Source organism: Epinephelus fuscoguttatus, linkage group LG2 (assembly GCF_011397635.1).
Source record: "Epinephelus fuscoguttatus linkage group LG2, E.fuscoguttatus.final_Chr_v1".
NCBI lineage: Eukaryota > Metazoa > Chordata > Actinopteri > Perciformes > Serranidae > Epinephelus > Epinephelus fuscoguttatus.
In genome coordinates this window covers 22,094,915-22,115,032 of record NC_064753.1, presented here as the reverse complement: position 1 = coordinate 22,115,032, position 20,118 = coordinate 22,094,915, and the positions used below count along the sequence as shown (strand labels likewise).

The window sequence follows — 20,118 nt, the reverse complement described above, 5'->3', positions numbered from 1 at the left end:
TATTCTCGGATATAGAATTGATTTCATTTGCCTCTATGATATCTGAATGACACCATTTTATTGTAGATTATATTTGGATTTTTAAACAATCAGTTGTTTTTAAAAGATGCTTTCCAAGTTTACTCACAAATTTTGCCATTTCTATTTCTGTCTAAACGGAGTCAACACACCCCCATCCTTCAGCATCATGGAACATTCTACCTTCCATCAATTAATAATCAGCTCTTTCATCTTTAATTAAACTCACTATCTTTAAAGCACAACCCTTCACACACCACCATCACTGCAACCCCTCCCACACACACACAGAAACAATACAGTGTTCACCTCCATCAGCAAATGTTCACTGTTATACACATGTGGGCATACAAATACACACACACACACACACACACACACACACACACACACACAGAAACACAGAAGGACACAGTGAAACTCTGTTAACTGCTGACAGCGAGGAAAAAAGAGAGTTACATCCGCTCTGATTCCTTCACACACATCAGTCCCACTCAGTGAGAGCAATGAGACAAGCAACGGAAACAGACAGATGAGAGACACTCTGTTATTTACCCTCCATACAGCTGCACACAAACACACACACACACACACACACACACACACACACACACACGCTTGTTATAAATCTAGGGAAATACATTATGCTGATTTCCCAAGTGTTCCAACTTTGTGCACCAGATATACTGGATTGTGTACCTTCATTTATACATGCAAAAGGCAAACTATACAGACATCAGAACAGTCCCTCAATCTGCTGTTAAATTCAGAGATAACAAGCAATTCTTTTCCATATGCTCAAAAGATGCCACAATGCTAGATATTCGTCGTCATCTTCATCCCCTATTCAGCACTGTGTGTTCTATAGTTAGATTACTCTTATGTAGACCTTGTTTGACGGAAGTTTTATACATTACAGTAACAGTGATCATGCTGAAGCTTTTAGTCACTGCAGTGTTTTCTTATATATGAATGTTGTTTCCGAGATGTTTGTTGCCCTAGAAAATCTGTGCAAATATTAGTGATATTTTTAGATCTCAGTCTAATTGTGTGTCTCTTATGACAGACACTGGGGACAATGTTTTCTTTTTTCCTTTTTTTAACTATAGAAACCGCAGAAATCATAATGCGGCATTCGTCTTGAACATTCAAATAAAATGCAAATCCAGTTTTTATGAGAGATTCCAGTTTCTAGTTGCATAGCACCATATAAACATATGGGGTCACAATAATATGACAGTACAACCTATAGTTAATAATTAATAATTTGTTAACCTGTGAGTAAAACAACATTTTTATGATGTTTTCTTTTCATCTTGGTGGCCCTGAGTTGTATTCCAACTTGGATGTTAAAAATTCAAACGTTGTTACAGGCGTTGTCCACGCTCACAGGTCTAAATCTGGCTGACAAGACCTCTGTTCAGATTGAGGTTAGTGGACTAATGCTGGGAATTACATTTGCCTTTGTGATTTATTTCCTGCCCTCTGAGGCACAACAAAGGTTATGGTCCAGTGAGTAAGACTTAGGGGGATTTAGTGATATCTTGTGGTGAGAATTGCAGGTTGCAACCATCTTAAACTTCTCCTGGTTAGAATTCTTTCAGTGTTCATTGTTCAGGGGGGTTAAACAGGAGCCAAATTATCTACAGAGGTCTCTTCCTCTCCAAAATGAACTGAACCAGTGATTTTGAACCAGTAAAAAAGCAATTTCACGTGTGTTTTTTACATGGCTGACGCCATAGCCGAAACCTGAATAGCCCTGTCTAGGGCCAGTGTTTGGTTTGTCCATTCTGGGCTACTGTAGGAACATGGCAGTGAAACATGGCAATCTTCACAGACGACCTGCCCCCTATGTAGATATAAACGGCTCATTCTAAGGTAATGAAAACAAACGATAGTGATTATATACCAAAAAAACAAACAAACAAAAAAAAAACAACAACATCATATTATATTCAATTTCTGCCAATATATCCTCTTAAATCCTACATACTGGACCTTTAATAAAAGAGGGACATTTCACTTTGGCTTTTTAATAAAGATATTTTGACATATCATATATATACACAGGAGTTCAGGGTCCTGGTGCTGCAGTCAAATGGTCCAAAAAATTACATTATATGTCTTTTCCTAAACACTTCTCCTTGATCTCGATGGAAAACGTCATGAGGTCAAGGAAAGATATGACGGAGAATTCGTAAGGACTTTGGAGAAGACAACTGCGGTGCTGAGAGAATTCAGCTGCACTTGCACTAATTATGCCACTGCTGATGTTATCAATGTGGGTCTGATGTGATGAAACTGCAATGTTCCAAAGATAAACTACTAAAAGCATGTCGTCATTGTCTAGGTTTTCATACATGGTTTCTATACACATTATTTTCTGTTTTCTTTTAAAACCTGATGATTTTATGATTTGTCTGATTTGCTCTGTGAAGCACTCTCTAAGTTGGAGCTTTAAAAAGTGCTCTTTAAGTAAAGATTATATTATTATTCTGCCCTGTGTGTTCTGACCATAAGGTTTTATGTATTCATAAACATGGATAACCCAGTGAAAAATATGACTTCATTACTGAGGTTAAATTAAAATTTAAAAAGGATTACGGGCTATCACTAACAAAAGTGAAACGAAACAGTTGTCACATTGAGAATTCACCTTCCTTGATTGACATGTATCTTAATAAGTATGAATGTACGGAAATAACTGTTAACTTTATGCATAATGTTGCATATCATTTGCCCCCATTTTCTCTCCAGTTGATATTTGAGGAGACAGTGATGAAGCAGGGCCTTAAAATCACTACTGACCCAAACCATATCCTTCATAAGGAGTGTGATTTAATGCCTTCAGGCAGAAGGTACAGGTTACCAAACTATAAGAACAGATCTAAATTTTCACAAGACCCACTATCAATCAAACCACTAAACAGTAGGAGATGAAGAGTGTGTGTATGAGGGTGTTGGTGTGAGGGGAGGGGTTGTACAATATGTTGGTGTAGGGCATCTGCAGTTACTATATGTAGGGCATTTATGCAATAATTTTGTAGAGGACCTTTGTGGAATCACTTCAGGTAGGTGTGCAACATGTGCCTCTAGGGCAGGGGTGTCAAACACACAAGATTATTGTGACAATGTTTTGTCAAAGGATGAACGTTTACAGACTTAATTCTTTACACAAAAAGGGAAAATATTGGAGCTGATGGTACTTACAGGTTATTGTGTGATGGTTTTGTTGGTCTGGCCCATCTGAGATCAAACTGGGCTGTATGTGGCCCATTAACTAAAATGAGTTTGACGCTCCTGCTCCAGGGCATCGTGTAATACTCTTGGGGTGTATGGATCTGGGGGTGATACTGTATGTTAACTGTAATTTGATTGTACATGTGTGTGGCTGTGTTGCCTGTGTTCTCTCAGATGTCCAAGACAAATTTCTCCTAAGGGAGACAATGAAGGCTAATCTTAATCTTAGATAAAATTGCATGACTGAACATGTGTGAGAGCTGCTGCTGAAAACAAAGTGAACAAGATGACATGAACCACAGTGACTGTTTTCGGATGCATATTAATATTCCCCTATTATTCTGAATATGACAATATTCTGAATTTGATGTGAATCATGTAAACAGTATATTCTGTTTAGATATTTTGAACTTTGACCTTTTCTGAATTTAACATTTCCGATTAAGACGTGTGGAATATGCTGCTATCATTTGGGTTTTAATAGCATTCTTTGGATATGTGTCCAGCACATTCAGAATATGCATCTCAACTCCTCCTCTTGCCTGTTTAAGGTCAGTGTTAAGAACAGAACAGGGAGGCTGTGTTCGCATGGGCAAACAAATTGGTGGACAACTTTGAAAAAATCCTGTTTTGATGCATAGACGCAAAATGTCACAAGCTGCTTAGTGGCTCCACTTTTTTTTTCATATTTTGACATGATAAACGACATGTTAGAGCATGTTAATGCACAGCTGCATGTAAATACAAGTATTAGTGGAATAATCATTTTCAGTAGCCATGTAAACAGCTTAGTGGGAAAATTGTCTTTTTGTGCAAATAAAAAAGGCAAAAACCAGAACATTTTGTGCATGTAAACGTGTCAGTGAGGGACAGCAAAGACGACACTGTTGTAAAACAGAATCCAGCATATGCCCACACTGTCAAATGTTATTACTGTAAGTGATATATGAAATAACATGTTTTGTCACACAACCTATTAACCCATAACTGTCACATGAGTGGGTGGAAAAAATAACATTTACATAATGTACTGTGTGTTTGAAAATAGGAAATCATCACATAAACAGAAGGCTGAATAAGGGGTTGTATTTTTTCACAAGGCGCAGTAACAGTAACAGTGAGAACACACTCTGGCACACATATACTGTACAATGGGTATTAAAGAAGCCTGTTCACCCCTTTGTTAAGCTGTGAGACGTCACTCAGCATTACAGTCAGTAACACTTTGCTCTTATCAGTTTTTAGTCTTTTCCTGCTGCGCTTTCATTTTAATGCTTCTCTCAGCTCTGCTCTGTTTGCTCCTCAGCCTCCTCTTGCTCTTGTTATCATGCTGTCATTGGTTTCTTCTTTCCACAGAGTAGTTTAAGGACAAATGTAGAATGAATGAGACACAATACAGCTACAACCTATAGCCGACTATTAAGGACACAAAGGTGGAAACACAGCACGTTGCTCAACATGTTACTGAGTAAACAATACAAAAAGGTACATTTCATTTCATCTCTACTTCACAAACAATTGTTTTTGAACAAAGCATGTGTGAATGTGAGCTCCCTCTGACACGATGGGTTTGTTAGAAACACCCATATCTCCTCCACACACTGGCAGTCCTACATACAAGCCAAATGTGTGTCCTGCTCTGTCACTCTGTTGGGGTGCCAGTGAGTCCGAGTCTGTCTTGTTGCAAGGAAATGTTTCATGGACTTCCAGGCTCTGATGTTATTCCAGGTCGCTGTTCCCTCCACACAAACTGAGTGACAGTCAGGTTGCTGTTCTTGTAAACTAGTATAACTCTGAAAGTAAAAACATGCCCGACATCTTCACAAAAAAGTCCAGTAGGATTTAGGGAGATATATTAGCAGAAATTGAATTTAATGTAATAAGTATGTTTTCTTTAGTGTATAATCACCTGGAAATAAGAATCATTGTGGGGTTTTTTTTTACCTTAGAATGAGCTGTTTATATTAAGATAGAGAGCAGGACCTCACCTACAAAGATACTACCATGTTTGTACAGTAGCCCAGAATGGACAAACCAAATACTGGCTCTAGATAGGGCCACTCATGTTTCCTCATTGGCCACATGGCTTCCAACCCTTGCAAAATGAGAGCATCGGAAAAACACAGATGTTTTTAACATGAAACTGCTTTATTCAGTGTGTTTACTGGTTTAAATCACAGTGTCAATTTCTTTTGGAGAGGAAGAGACCTCTGTGGATAATTCAGCTCCCAGTTGAAACCTTCTGAACAATGAACACTAAAGGAATTCAAACCAGGAAATGTTTCAGCTGGCTGCAATCTGCAATCCTCACCACTAGATGTCACTAAATACCCCTAAATCTTACATACTGGACCTTTAATGCAGTGGGAGCCCCTTAACATCAGGCGAGGCACACTTACACATTACACGAAGTGATTATGATTCGGATTATGATTAATGGCAGTGAGTGAGTGAGTGAGTGTGTGTGTGTGTGTGTGTGTGTGTGTGTGTGTGTGTGTGTGTGTGTGTTTTATGATTGTAATCTGAGTGTGTCACAAATCCTCATTCTTCATCTAATATGTTAACTAAAAAGACAGAATTACTACACAAGAAGCAACAAGAGCTGGTGAGCTATGTGGCGTAAAATGTAGAGAAAGTCTCCATCTGGTGGTAAGGTGGAGGTACCAGTGCTCCAGCAAACAGGAACAGCAAACAGGTAATGGTGATAGTTTGTGACAGTCTGACATCTTAGTCAAAACACTTCTTCAGCAGGTACAATTTAGCATTTGATTTTCCTTGTCTTGTAATGGCAACACATACTCAAATATTAACATGTGGCATACATGCAGGTGGACTGTCAACGTGGCATTAATGCAAATGAACTAGAAAAGTCTCCATGATGAACCAGGCAAAGGCTACAGACAGATGAACACACAGGGACCTGTTAAAAAGCAGCTGCTGTTCAGAGGATGATGTATTGTGATGTCTATGGTGTAACACTGCCCTCAAGTGGAGAATTATAGTAACTGCAGAATGCTGCTGCCTGGGACAGGCATCATTTCTGCAACTGAGCAGACAATAAAAAAGTAGCTATCATCACCACCATAAATGTTATGTTTTTCAGGAGCAGGTACGTCACCTGTAAAGCAGACATGCTGGTAACCTTTTGTCATATTATCATTTAAAAGATCACCATCAGATTTGAAACTTAAATGGATGCATGTCAGCTTCATTGGACTTTTTTGTTTGTCCAATTTAGAGAGATTTAGTCCGATGGTCACTTGTGACAGTTCTTGCAGCACTTGCTCATACTGTATGTTTAGCTAAAAACAAGGCCCCATCTGTCGGCTGACAATTTTACCATTAAAGGGATAGTTTGGCTGTTTTGCTGTGGGGATGTATAGGGCAGTTATCCATAGTCATTGTATTACATACAGTAGATGTCTGGCGCCATGCCCCCACTTTTGAGAAGCTGACACGGAAGCTAAGCAATACTGCTGTGGACAGGGGGAACTGAAAACATATTTAGCAACTTAAAAAAATCCCACTTAAGAAAATCTATAGCCTAACAATTTTAATATACACTATATTTGGATTATTTTTTACTGCTTTAACTTTCCACCAGACAGCCTGTTCCACAGAGAAACCTTTAACAGCTTTAATTCATCACATCTATGATCTCGTCAAAGCCACCAGACTCCATTGAAAAAAAGAGTAATTTTGGCTTGCTGAATACAGGAGCTGCTGGAATCAGTCAGTGTTATTGTGTGACTTTGGTGAATCCGAACTAACCCTTTTAAATACCAAAGTCACACAATAACATAAACAAAATAACTGTTCCTGTTAACAGTGGACCAGCAGCTCCTGTGTTCACTGATGTTAAATCACTCCAAAGAGACTGATATAATGGCTTCATTTCTCCACTATAAAATCCTGTCTGGTGGTTAGATACAGCAGTGAAAATATTCTAAACATAGCGTACTCTTAAACTGATATTGATTTTTTAGGTGGCGAAACATGTTTTGCTGCTGGCCCTGTCTACAGCAGTAAATTGCTTAGCTCCTGCCTGCCTCTCCAAACTGGGTCCATGAATTACGTCTACTGTAATATACTGACTTTAGATAAGGATCTCATACAAGGGGTTTATCCTGAACTGCCACACTGAGGTGTAGTCTTACTATCTACCACTATCTTTAAAGGGGCACTAAACCCTATATTAGATTTCACATATAAATACTGTAAAACATGTTGGAATGCAATATCTTGTTGACCAAACAGTGGTTCCTACGAATTGCTGTTTAGTACCTTCTCCAATGAATAACTGATGAAAAACACACTTGGCAGCCTGGATCCACATCTTAGAGACCATGATACCTCTATACCTCAATGGATAATTTGACTTTGGACCATTTCTGTTGTGGTGTGCTTCCTCGATCTTCTGATATTCACGGCAGGTTCTTTTTACATGTTTACTCAGAGGATAATAGTGACAAGTTTCAGGTCCTTTTACTTGAATTTAAAATGTTGCATGTGAGATTAAGTGGATAGGTCAGATGTTTGGAAGAGGGGTTGTATCCATAGTCATGGTATTACGTACAGTACATGTCAGTCAGCATGCTCCCAATTTAGAGAGCAGACAGGAGTTCAACATGGAGGCTAAGGAATCAATTGTAGTGGAGGGGTCAGCAACAAAACATATTTTAACCACTTAAAAAAGTCCTACCAAAAAAATTGTCAAATGAGTTTAAGTGTACACTGTATTTTGAATATTTTTACTGCTCTACCTTGTTGTCAGACAAGGTAGAGCAGATTTCCAAATGAAGCTGTTATATATAGCTGCTGGCAGGCTACCACTGCCTCCAACAGTTATTTTGTTTGTGTTGTTGTGTGACTTTGGTGTTACAAAGGGTGAGTTCAGATTCACCAAAGTCACAAAATAACACAAACCAACTGACTGAAGCAGTGATAGATCAGCAACTCCCATGTTTAGCAAGATAAAATTACTGTTTTGTGAATGACTTTGACAAGAGCATAGCAGGGAACTTAAAGGAAAGGTAAAATGACGAAAATATTCTCAATATCCTCCTGAGACCTGAACTTTTGTTTGGTATACTTTTTGGTATAATGTCTCCTAGCTATTTGGGATCAGTAGGACCCGATAAGTATAAAAACTAAATATTGTAAACAATAATATAGTCCTGATGTCCTCAAACGACACGATAATAAAGTCCTAATGTCTTCAAAAAAGTACTTCCTAATTAACAGTGTCTTTGCTTGTTACTGTTGCTAAAATTGGTCAAATTTGTGGCCATATCAAACTAGTTTCAAGTTTCAACCAGAACATGTGATCAGGTTTTGGACCTTGTCCACTTTTGTGTCGGGATCAGTTGCAGACTTTCTTGGAAGAGATGGCTGCCATCTTGTTTTTACATGGATTAGTGTAATGAGGTTTTACATCCCTTCAATGTAAACAGGAATAAATTATAAAAATTATTCGAGACTTTTTTGTGTTGATACGCACCCAGAACGTTGTCCTTTCTTACTTCAGGACCTTCTATGATATAATTGTACATATTTATTTATGAAATATTCTATGACATTTTTTATGTTATCCAACTAAGCCTTGCACGTTGGAAATGTCTTGGACATTTTGTTGTATTTCTACTGTAGGTTATTTTCTCCTGTGTGACTTTTATCCTGGCCTCTCCCTCCTCTGCTGCCCCCTCCACACCACACCAGTGAGGATTACTGGTCAGACTATCATCTCAGCTCTGCTCCATGTGTCTCCACTGTACTGATCGTTGGCCCCTCTGACGTCAGCACGTCGTCAAATGGTAGCGTCGTGGTCGTGCCTGCCCTTCACATCCGTCCACATCCTACAAGGCTCTGCTCCCAAGCACAGCACCACGATGGCCCTGCTCAAGTCAAACAAGGTGATCTACTGTCTGGGGAACATTTCCCCGTCCCTGGGAGTGCTGTCCACCCGCAACAGGTAAACAACAAGAATAGCCTACCCTTAAAGCTAACGACTGTAAAGACATTTACATACTATTGTCTTGATCCAAGTTAGCAGCTAGCCTTCATGTAGTTACAACTGACGTTATACTGAGCAGCAAAGCATCCGTTATTTTAATGTTAACGTTAACAGTTCTGTCAGTCATCACCGTGACGCTTCACTGCTCTGTGATTACTTTAGCCTCACCTGGTGGCTAGCTAACAGGGGTCAAATGATTCCAATAGGCCCCTGATGTTAGCTTCTGTGGCTAGAGCTAACGTTAACAGTTAGCATTAATGCTCATATGCAGGTAACCGCTACAGACTCCTGTTTTATGACTTGATAACCTCACAGGTCAGCACCTGTTGTGCTAGACTTTCTCTCCCATTAACACTGACTTGACCTCAGAGGGTAACTCGGCGCTGCTATCAGTGAAGCTTGCTAACGTTACTGATGAAAGTCACGTTGGTGTGTCAGCGGCAGTTGTTAGCTGTTAGAAGTCCAGTGTGTAGGTGAGATTAACAACGCCAGAGAGGTTTAAATAGTTTAAATTAGTTATAGTAACATGTCTTATAAATTGGCTTGTATTTTCTTTATTTTTGTTTCAAAGGAAACTTTGTAAATGATTTACACGATCGCGAAGGCTTCAGCTGTCAAATCCCTCGCACAGTTTGAGCTTAGCGACTTGTCGTAGTTGAAGAAGTCGTGCCAGCTGATTGGCTGTCCAGGTCCGCCTGTGATCGCTGATTGGCTTTCCTGTCCCGCCTTTGATCGCTGATTGGCTAATATCTAACGGTGAAGCTCATTTTGTCAGTGATGTCCTTTCAGGGTCTGCTTGGAGGGCAAAGCCGTTTAGATCTACCGCAGCGCTTTTGTATAAATAAAATAGTTCACATGCAGCCTCCATAAATATAGACATTGTCTTCAGGCGTCGTGTCCTTGTCTTTTTTCAGCCTCTTCTTCTTTCTCCGCAGGTGTAACTGTGGGTTTCGTTTTGCTAGCTGGTGCTATCATATTCCTGTCCGTGTGGGTGTATTTCAGAGTTTCCGTTTGTCACATCGTGCCAGCTCATGTTCATGCACATTGGTCTGGTTTCAGAGAATAATGAACTGACAATAGGGTTTCCCCCCACACCACTTGCAACCAGACGTTTTTGTTTTTTGTCAGACAGTAGTATCAAGAGCAGTTGGTGGTGCAGGAACACCCGTGTAAACTCAGTAATCCTGCACCACTTAGTAAAATAAGCCTTTGGTCTATTGATCACTGATAAGTTGTCAGTCACTGGGATGTTTATATAAACTCTGATGTTCAGCTGTTCAAAGGTTCCCTGTGTGGTTCTCAGAATGATAATGCTGGAACCCATGATGCCCTTTTGTTTGTGTTGAAAATAAAACTACACAAGTAGTAAAATAATGGCAGCCGCTATTGTTTCCAAAAATGCACATCATTTTGTCGCCTCATTAATGTTCTCATATGTACCCATAAACATTACATTACTGTCTTTATTAAATCTACTCACAGTTTGCTGCTTACTATATTACACTATGCAGTGAAAAGAGGACATCTTATGAATGTTAGATTCAAGAAGTATGAAGCATAGTAGAACAGCATTTACAACACAACTGCACCACAAACTACAAAATGCAACAAAAAGTAATACCTCTGAGACACAGTGTAAACATTATAAGCTTCACCAAGGCAGTTTTCATTCAGGGTGTTACTGTCCAATTGTGTTGTGTCCTGCCTGTAGTACCAGGGACTCAGGATCACCACACCCCATTGTATTTGAATTAATAGTTGCGAGGCCTGACTAAGCAGCACCTACCTTATTTAACCCCATTCAGTTCACACTCCTTTATTTTTTATGCAGTGCAGTAGTGTGATCTATTTTATCTTATTGGCAAGGCTTTGGAGATGATTGCCCTTTGCAAAGTGTTCAGGCCTAAATTTAGCTGCACAGTTTAGAGGCTTCACAAAGTAGATGAAACCTGAGACAATGTGAGCAGCAGTGCAGTAACAGTTGTAACAGGCAACAACCCTCATGTTTCAAGAAGACGTGTGACATAATATATTTAATTTCATAATCTAAAGAACAAAAGGTTCCAATACTAAGATGAGTATTAAATCGGTAAGAATCCGAGATGACACAGTAGCCAGATATCCAGTAGCAAAGCAGCCAATAATGCACTGATTTAATCAGATCTTCATCACACAAAAGGTATTTATTGATCTGCTAAAGATCACTTTGGTTGATTACCTTTTTACTTCAATCTGCATTTCATACTGTTAACTCTTGTAATGAAATCTTTGAGCTGTAGTTACTATGTACTTGTATGCATTTCTTTCATCTTATCTGCCCCCACATTGGAATTGTGCAATCCACTATCACTGATTATAGACCTTCATTCTGAGTGATTGTTGCATACTATTTGTTTATTTGACAGGGACAATGCACAGCTTCTTGGCTGTATCAGAGTAAGCTATAAACTCATTTACATCTGTACTCATTTCCCTGTGCAGGAAGCAGAAAATAACATCTCTGTTACTATAACAAGTAGAAATGTTTGCAGAGATAATCACTGCATTCATCTTTGCTTTGTTGGCATGTGTAAACGTCAGAGATATCTTAAGTAGATTTCACCTGTGATTGTATTTTCAATGCAGAATGCACATTAAGCACAGATGACTCAGCTTGTGTTTGCAACACTACCACTACGTATATGATGATATTCCTTCTATCACGTTTTGGATATTTTTGCCCGATCTGCCTGTCTTTCCACTTCCACAAATTTCATTTGATCTAGAAACTCTGTTTTAAGATTTTTTTAAAAATTTTTATGATGGATAGATGCTTTATAGAGATGGAGGGATGAAGGGCCTGTGATCCTGTTCAGGTTTTCTCGTTGGACATGACACCTACACAGGTGTGTGTGGACATTCAGCTAGACACATTTAAAAAAAACAGTCATTACAATTTAAATTGGAGTGGTCATTGTTTGTTTCAGAGCTTGATGTGTGTAGGCATACTTTCATGCATTTTATTAGGGTGTGTTGTATGTAATATGTCTGAAGTGTATCTAATACACTGACACAGCCTGCACTACTGTCATGTGCACAATGAGCTGTAGACTGTCAGTCTGAGGTCAAGAAGTCAGAGGGCATGTGCTTTTTACATTTGATAGGCAACTTGCATTTGCTGTTTTTAATGTAGGTTTACTTTCTTGTTTGCCTTTACCAAAAAAATAAAAGTCTTCAGTATGTGACCTAATGATTAATCAGTCAGGAGTATTTTGTCACACTAGACTAATATGAACAAATCAATAAAAATACAAAGACGTGAACAAGCGGTAGGCCAAATAAATTAAAGTTTTTTTAAAAGGATTGTAAATATTGCCAAAAGCATAAAGAAAGATATCAAAAATAGCCAATAAAATTAGCACGCTTGTTTGTAACATTTTCTGAAATGATACGCATGTTTATCACACTGTAGAGAACCTTGCTGGGTGGTGGGAATGGTCACTTGGTGAACAAGGGAGTTTGTGTTTGTGTTTTAGATCCGTATTAACTGTTACTCCTGTTTTTGGACTCTGGACCCTCTGAATGGATTATGTTTGTTTCATGAAACCTGTGCCCACTGAGCATGTGTCGTTCATGTGTCTCTACGTCAGTGTGGTATCCACAGGTCACATGAGGAGTTAAGCTCGGGCATTAGGCCCGCAGCATGTTACATGAACAAGGCTAATATGTCCATTACATTAGTGTGACCAGTGTCACGTAAGGCCATGGAAACTTAGGAAGCAGCTCATTTCCTGACCTTGTAAGGGTGCACTCGTGTTTTGATTTATGAGGTAAATTCAGAGCAGCAGTGCACACAGATGAACTCTTGTGTCCCTTCAGTGTTTTTCAGCACATCCACATCAATATTCATCTAATGTGGTATCTTTGCAGCTCATGGTGGGGTGGAGTGCAGATGGGTCCCCCCGATCCCATCCTGGGGGTGACTGAAGCCTTCAAGAGGGACACCAACCCCAAGAAGATGAACCTGGGAGTGGGAGCCTACAGGGATGACCAGGGCAAACCCTTTGTGCTCAGCTGTGTCCGCAAGGTATAACTGTCACCAATCCCTACAGTGAATGCACTAATGCTACGTTTTCCTCATTTTACACACATCTACAGTGATTTTATTTTCCACATGCAATACCAAGGTTACCATTCACTTAAGTTAGGAAATCTGTTATATCATTGAGTTTTAAAGTCTCATAATAATGAACTCAAAGAGAGCCACAGTACTCCTATTTAGGGACTTGCATGGTTTACATTTTCATCAGCTGCTTGAAGGGTTAAAGGTTGTTACTGGTCAGGGTTGCTTTGTCATCTGAGCTCAGCCTCTGAACCCCCTTGGGAACATCACTTCTGAACATTTTAGCATTCAGTGTATTTTGGGGCAAAACACACGTTAATCATTAGAATTTTTGCCTTGCCACAGTGAGAAGGTGTGCATGTGTTTGATTAGTGTCTCAACAAAATGTTAAGTAAATCATAGATGTTTAATGTGCAAATATCAGCCAAGAAAATCACAGTAGTTTTTGTTTAACACCTTTTGGTTTTCACACTATCCTTTCTAGGCAGAGGCTATGATTGCAGCCAAACAGCTGGATAAGGAGTACCTGCCCATTGGCGGTTTGGGGGAGTTTTCCAAGGCCTGCGCCCAGCTTGCTCTCGGTGCTGAAAATGAGGTCTTGAAGAGCGGCAGGGTAAGTTGGGGTGTAAACTACTGCAAACTAAATGAAATTAAAATTGGTTGAACAGTTTGAAGTCAAAATCACTGCAGCAGTTCTCTTCTCCCAACAGAGCATCACTGTCCAGACCATCTCTGGAACTGGATCTCTGCGCATTGGAGCCAACTTTTTGGTGAGTTCCCCTTGTAGTCGTCACTTAGCACAAACATAAATTTCAGTCACACTGGTTATCTGACCATATCTTTACTATGTCACAGTCTCGATTCCATGGAGGTCCTCGTGACGTGTACCTGCCCAAACCCTCCTGGGGAAACCACACACCCATCTTCAGAGATGCTGGCATGCAGCTCAAAGCATACAGATACTACGAGCCAGCCACCTGTGGCTTTGACTTTAAGGGAGCTCTTGATGACATTTCGGTAAGACAGTAATGATGAACTAGCTGAGGGGGCGTCGAGGGATATTTGTGATAGCATGGCCCTTAGGGAAAATATTTTTTGTTGAATAAGTCCATTTTTGCATCTTTTTTATGTACTCTTAAATCTTAAGCTCATTCAAGACACAGTCGCAGAGTAGTTTGTTTTTGTAGAATTGTGGTTGATTTTAAGTTTTAATTAGCAACAGAGGTGTTGACCATTACAATTGACGACACCCGTTCTGTGGTTTATTTTTCATTTGTGTATTATTACTTCAACTGTATTTATGTTATCACCACCAGGAAGAACTTTGTGCCTCCATTTTTGTTTATAATCAAAATATTAAGAGAGGCGACTGCTGATATTGAAAGGCTAGTAACTTCAGAGTTAATTCGATTTTGGTTAGAGTCAGTAATGTAATCAGTTGTGTGTCTGGCAGCCGGTGCTGTGGTGAGAACATTTTCAACTAAGAGAGTTTGTGCTGTAAGTTTACAAACCAAAACCTTTTTGTGTGTGTCACAGAAAATCCCAGAGCACAGTGTGATCATGTTGCACGCTTGTGCCCACAACCCCACTGGTGTCGACCCCAGACCTGAGCAGTGGAAGGAGATTTCTGATATTGTGAAGGCGAGTGTTCATCATCTCTGTAAAGCTCTGTAAAATGTTTACAATGACATTTTGATGAAATATCAGTACACACATTCATTTATCTCAAAATCAGGAAATCTTTGACAGTTCAAAAGCCACAGCTGATAAGCACTGTAACTGATCCTGCTCTTATCACTTGAAGTATTATTAACAGGTTGTCTGTGTGCGTGTCCTCTCCCCCTTTGTTTTTCACCTTTATAGAAAAAAAAGCTGCTCGTGTTCTTTGACATGGCTTATCAGGGCTTTGCAAGTGGAGACATCGATCGTGATGCCTGGGCTGTTCGCTACTTCATTGAGCAGGGCCACAACATCCTGCTGTCCCAGTCCTTCGCCAAGAACATGGGGCTCTATGGTCAGTCAGAATTCACTACAAAGTCTTCTTGAATAAATATTAATTAAAATCACATGGCAGATAACAGCACTGACATGAGATAGAACATGTTATTAAAATTTCATCATGTAAAAAATAGAAATATTACTGGTAAGTTTAACTAGTGCTGAATAGAGTCTGCTAAAATCTGGGTATATGTCATAATACAAAGAATCTGTTGAAATAAGAGGTGATTAAATTATTCATATGCTCTACTGTACATTGATTCATGGAAGCCAGGATGACCGAGGACAGGTCTGAATGTGACATAGTAACCGATAATGTGAACTGTAGCTTGAGTTTTACCACCGCCTAGTGGTGAAAGGTAGTTAGTGAAACAAATATGTATCCAGACTTTCACAGCACTGAATATGATTACATTATAATGTCAGACAAATTAGTTAATTTACACATTCTCTAAAGCAGTCATCAAGTAAATAGTCATTTAAGAGTAGGTGTTTTTGCTCAGAGTGGTTTCTTCACCAAAGCAATGTCTCAAAATGCGAACACAGTGATGCGTCATATTATTAAGATGCACTGACAGTGAGATCTCATTCAGATGAAAAATTCTGTTTTGAGAACTGAAATCTGACTAAAGCGAATAATAAAAGTTATATGTTTCACATTTTACAAAGACACGTTCTTGATATTTACATATACTATAGAGACGTATTGAGTCCTTCATCATTATATTGTTCTTTAAGTTTGAGTTAAGCCTTCATACAACTGAGACTGAAGGGGTTAAATTGTCAGTTCAGCAGATTAACACAACTTTCCTGTTTCATAGAGATGACCCAGTCAGACTAACAATCAATGTGCATGTTGGTATTCACAGGTGAGCGTGTGGGAGGCTTCACTGTGGTGTGTACCGACGCAGAAGAGGCAAAGAGGGTGGAGTCTCAGCTTAAAATCCTCATCAGACCCATTTACTCCAACCCACCAATGAACGGCGCCAGAATTGCAGCAACCATCCTCAACACACCAGATCTGCGCACACTGTGGTATGTATATATTCTGTAGTTGCATGTATGCACACATGTTGCCTGAACTGAATGTTTAGTTTGGACATTTGTAAAAACATTTCAGGTTTAAGTCTCCAAGTCTCTCTTTCATGTTCACCAAACTGTTTAAGATTGATTCCAAAATCCATTTATTGTTCTGTCCGACCCGGCTGTCATTCGTCCCAGGCTGGAGGAGGTCCATGGTATGGCTAACCGCATCATTAAGATGAGAGAAATGCTGGTGTCTGGTCTGAAAAAGGAGGGCTCCACCCACAACTGGCAGCATGTCATCGATCAGATTGGGATGTTCTGCTTCACAGGCCTCAAACCCGATCAGGTACACATACACAGTTTGCCTTTGATAGTTGACAGTAGAAAACAACAGACAAAAAATACGTATAATGAATAATGACTGTTGATCAAAGCAACAACAAACTGTGTGCAAGAATCACATTACTTTCTTTAATTAGTATTTGATAAGTGCATGGCATCAGATATTTAGGAACCAGTCAACACTTCTCTTCTCACAGGTTATTTACCGCATGCCCTGAAAACTGCAGTTATTAGGTCACTCTTAAAAGACTTTTATATGAATTACAGGCCCCTATAAAACATCATGTTTTTAAGTGAAATAATTGAAGAAACTGTTTTTGGTCCAAAAAATTGTTACGTTTTCCAGTCAGGATTTCAATGACACCACAGCACAGAGACTGCTCTTGTTAAGGTCTTTAGTGACACCCCCTTAAACACTGACAGTAAAAAAGTTTCAGTCTTGGCATTATTAGAACTCATTTGACATGATCGACCATAACATATTACTAGACAGACTGGAAAACTGGATGTTAAACTGGTTTTAATCCAATATGATAGACAGGACCTACCTTTTGAACTACCATCTGAATGTACGAAAATGATGGCGTTCCCCAAGGCTCAATTTTTGAGCCTTATCTGTTTAACCTCTACATGCTCCCACCAGCCCAGATTATGAAAAACAACAAAATATCTTACCTTAATTATGCAAAAGAACTTATGACTTAGCAGGATTTAGAAGAACATGTTCATGCTTTCATCTTCAGTGGGCTCAACGACCATAACGGCGTCTTTATGGGTCTCTTCACGAGATACGAGAGAGAACAAAGCTTAGTGGGAATGTTTGTTCTTAAATTCTGAGATGTGATTTATCTTTCCTGCAGGTTGAGCGCCTGACAAAGGAGTTTTCAGTGTACATGACCAAGGATGGCAGAATTTCCATGGCAGGCGTGACCTCTGGGAACGTTGGCTACCTGGCACACGGGATCCATGCAGTCACCAAGTAGAGTTTGTCCTGCTGGGAGAGCTACGAAATCAAAGCAGCAGTGTTCAAGAGGAGCTTTATGCATCACCTGTTTTCTGTCTCCTCCATTCCACCTGTTAGAAAAGAGTTCAGAGTTTAGTTAGACAGTTTCTTGATTGGATTTCATCATGAATTCAGCTTGGAACAGTTGCTGCTGTCAAACGGTTTAGTTTCTGGTTACCTTTTTTTTTGTTTTACATTTCACTAAACAGACTCCCCTGCCAAATTCTAAGACATGTTTTTCCGCACTACTGATGGATCATCTTTCCTTATTTATTATATGGAATCAACTGTTGGCTGTGCATTAGTGTTCTCATAAATGTGTGCTGTGGGCCCACTCACTCACAGGAACCAGCATCGGGGTAATGTTAGGCTGTGCATTAGTTTCTCAGACAAATGGAGATCATTGTTGCGATGTGAAAGCCTCTAGAAAATGTGAGTTTTTTTTGTTTTTGTTTTTTTTTTCCCCTTAATTTTTAATGACGAAGTCGTAGCACTTTATAAGTTGTAAGGCACTGTTTGAGTTTCAATATTAGGTCGGCATCCTGTTTTTATTTTTAATCAGGTAATCAGTTCACTATCATGCTAATCTGTTGCCGTTAATCTAACCTAATCAATCATCATTTCATTATTATATCTGTTTGGAGTGTGCCTAGCTATCTCCCTTGTATTCAGTACTTTTCCAGTGGAAATTTATGAATCCTTTTTTTGGTTTTAATAGTTGGTGGCTTTGTTTCAGTCTTCTTTTTAACCCCTGATATAAACAAGTACACAAGCCAAACAATTATTCTCAGCAAAGAGAAGTGGTCAATACTTTGTATTACACTATACAATACTTCTGATTCAACAGTGGAGATGTCTTTCCCCCCATATTCCATCACAGGCCCAAAGTCCATCCCCTCATTCTTTAAATTTTATTTCAGTCATGAATTCTGTATTTGTTACAAGTACAGATGTGTGGTTGACATAGATGTATGATGTACGTGATCGGGGTGAACATGAATATATATATATGCACATGCTGCTCATTCACTCAGATGGTCATTCACATCCTGGTTTGCTGTATGTGTACAGTGTATGAATCTATTCATCATCAAAATGGCATTTAGAAATGTGGGGTCTTTCCCCCAGTCTGCTCATACGTCTGAAGTCTCTGGCACTTCGCCTCCATGTTTTGCATTCTGTCATGAAATAATGGATCATTGGACATATACCTTATTGAACAAACATTAAATCATCATACATGAGTGATCTTTTCTGTTGTGTTCTTTAAATAGTTTTTTCCCTCCTGAAGTGATCAGTTAACATTAATCTTTAACAACAGTTCACCCATCTTTCCATGCTTATTGATGCTGTGTGATGGTTTCATATACATGTATTACAGTTATATCACAGTGGGTATACATGAAGATATAAAGATCATCCTAAGTAAACACTTTCTGTATAACGATTCATTTTTTAAATAGATAATTGTGTTCACCTGTTTGTCACTGACAAGAGGTGTTGGCGAGAACATGTAATGTTTACAGTGCATCTGGTCTATGGAGGCAAATAAGAGAAAAAGTATTTGGATTTTAACACCTAAATACCTAATACTGAAAATCAAACACTGCTGAATCCAGAGACTTGAAACATTTTACTTTAAACACATGTATATTGTTCTCATTTCACCTCTTTGAAAGTTCTTGATTTGCAATTTTGAGAGATGGATTTGAATGCTTTGTCTTTCAATGGTCACAAATTCAGATCAAAAAATTAAAACTTCAGAATTAAAAATAAAGTATTGATATTGCTCAATTTCAATTGATCAAATTCAGATCTAAAAATTCAAGTTTAAAATTTTCAAATAGCAACATCCAGGCTACCCAGCCTACCCTGTTGTGGGCAGCCCAGATGTTGCTATTTTAAATTATTCATCTTGAGTTTGTGGATGTGATTTGACCATTTGAAATTGTGCAACCAAATCTTTTTTTTTTTTTTTTTTTTTTGTTAATATTTGAATCTGAAGATTTGAACATTGCTTGGTTTAAAATTGGTTTAAAATCCAAATCCTCATGTCTTTTATTAGCCTCCATACTGGACCTGCTGCATGACTGGATTAACCCACTGATATTAAGGGTCCCCAGGGCAATAATGAGGTGTGGGCCCTTAAATATTGACATGGGTCCCCTTCACAAAACAGGGTTGAAAAATAACATTTAACGTATTGCATTAAATGTTAAAACCTTACAACGTCATATCCATATATTTTCAAGATAGATAGATAGATACTTTATCAATCCCAAGGGAAATTAAGGCACCCAGTAGCTTTTTACACAACACATACAAAAACACAGATACACATATGGATGGAGAAAATAGATAAAAAGAAAAATCTAT

The 20,118-nt window shown here is 38.9% G+C and overlaps 1 protein-coding gene across 1 annotated transcript; it reads left to right on the top strand.

The window, feature by feature from the left end:
- Positions 1–9,053: 9,053 nt before the first annotated feature.
- got2b (glutamic-oxaloacetic transaminase 2b, mitochondrial) lies at positions 9,054–18,986 on the top strand. The gene is made up of 10 exons (XM_049599779.1): positions 9,054–9,229; positions 13,181–13,337; positions 13,858–13,986; positions 14,084–14,143; positions 14,229–14,390; positions 14,910–15,014; positions 15,237–15,387; positions 16,241–16,406; positions 16,593–16,743; positions 17,600–18,986. The coding sequence occupies exons 1-10, from the start codon at positions 9,069–9,071 to the stop codon at positions 17,720–17,722; spliced, it is 1,365 nt and encodes a 454-aa protein (XP_049455736.1). The 5' UTR covers positions 9,054–9,068; the 3' UTR covers positions 17,723–18,986.
- The last annotated feature ends 1,132 nt before the right edge of the window (positions 18,987–20,118 follow it).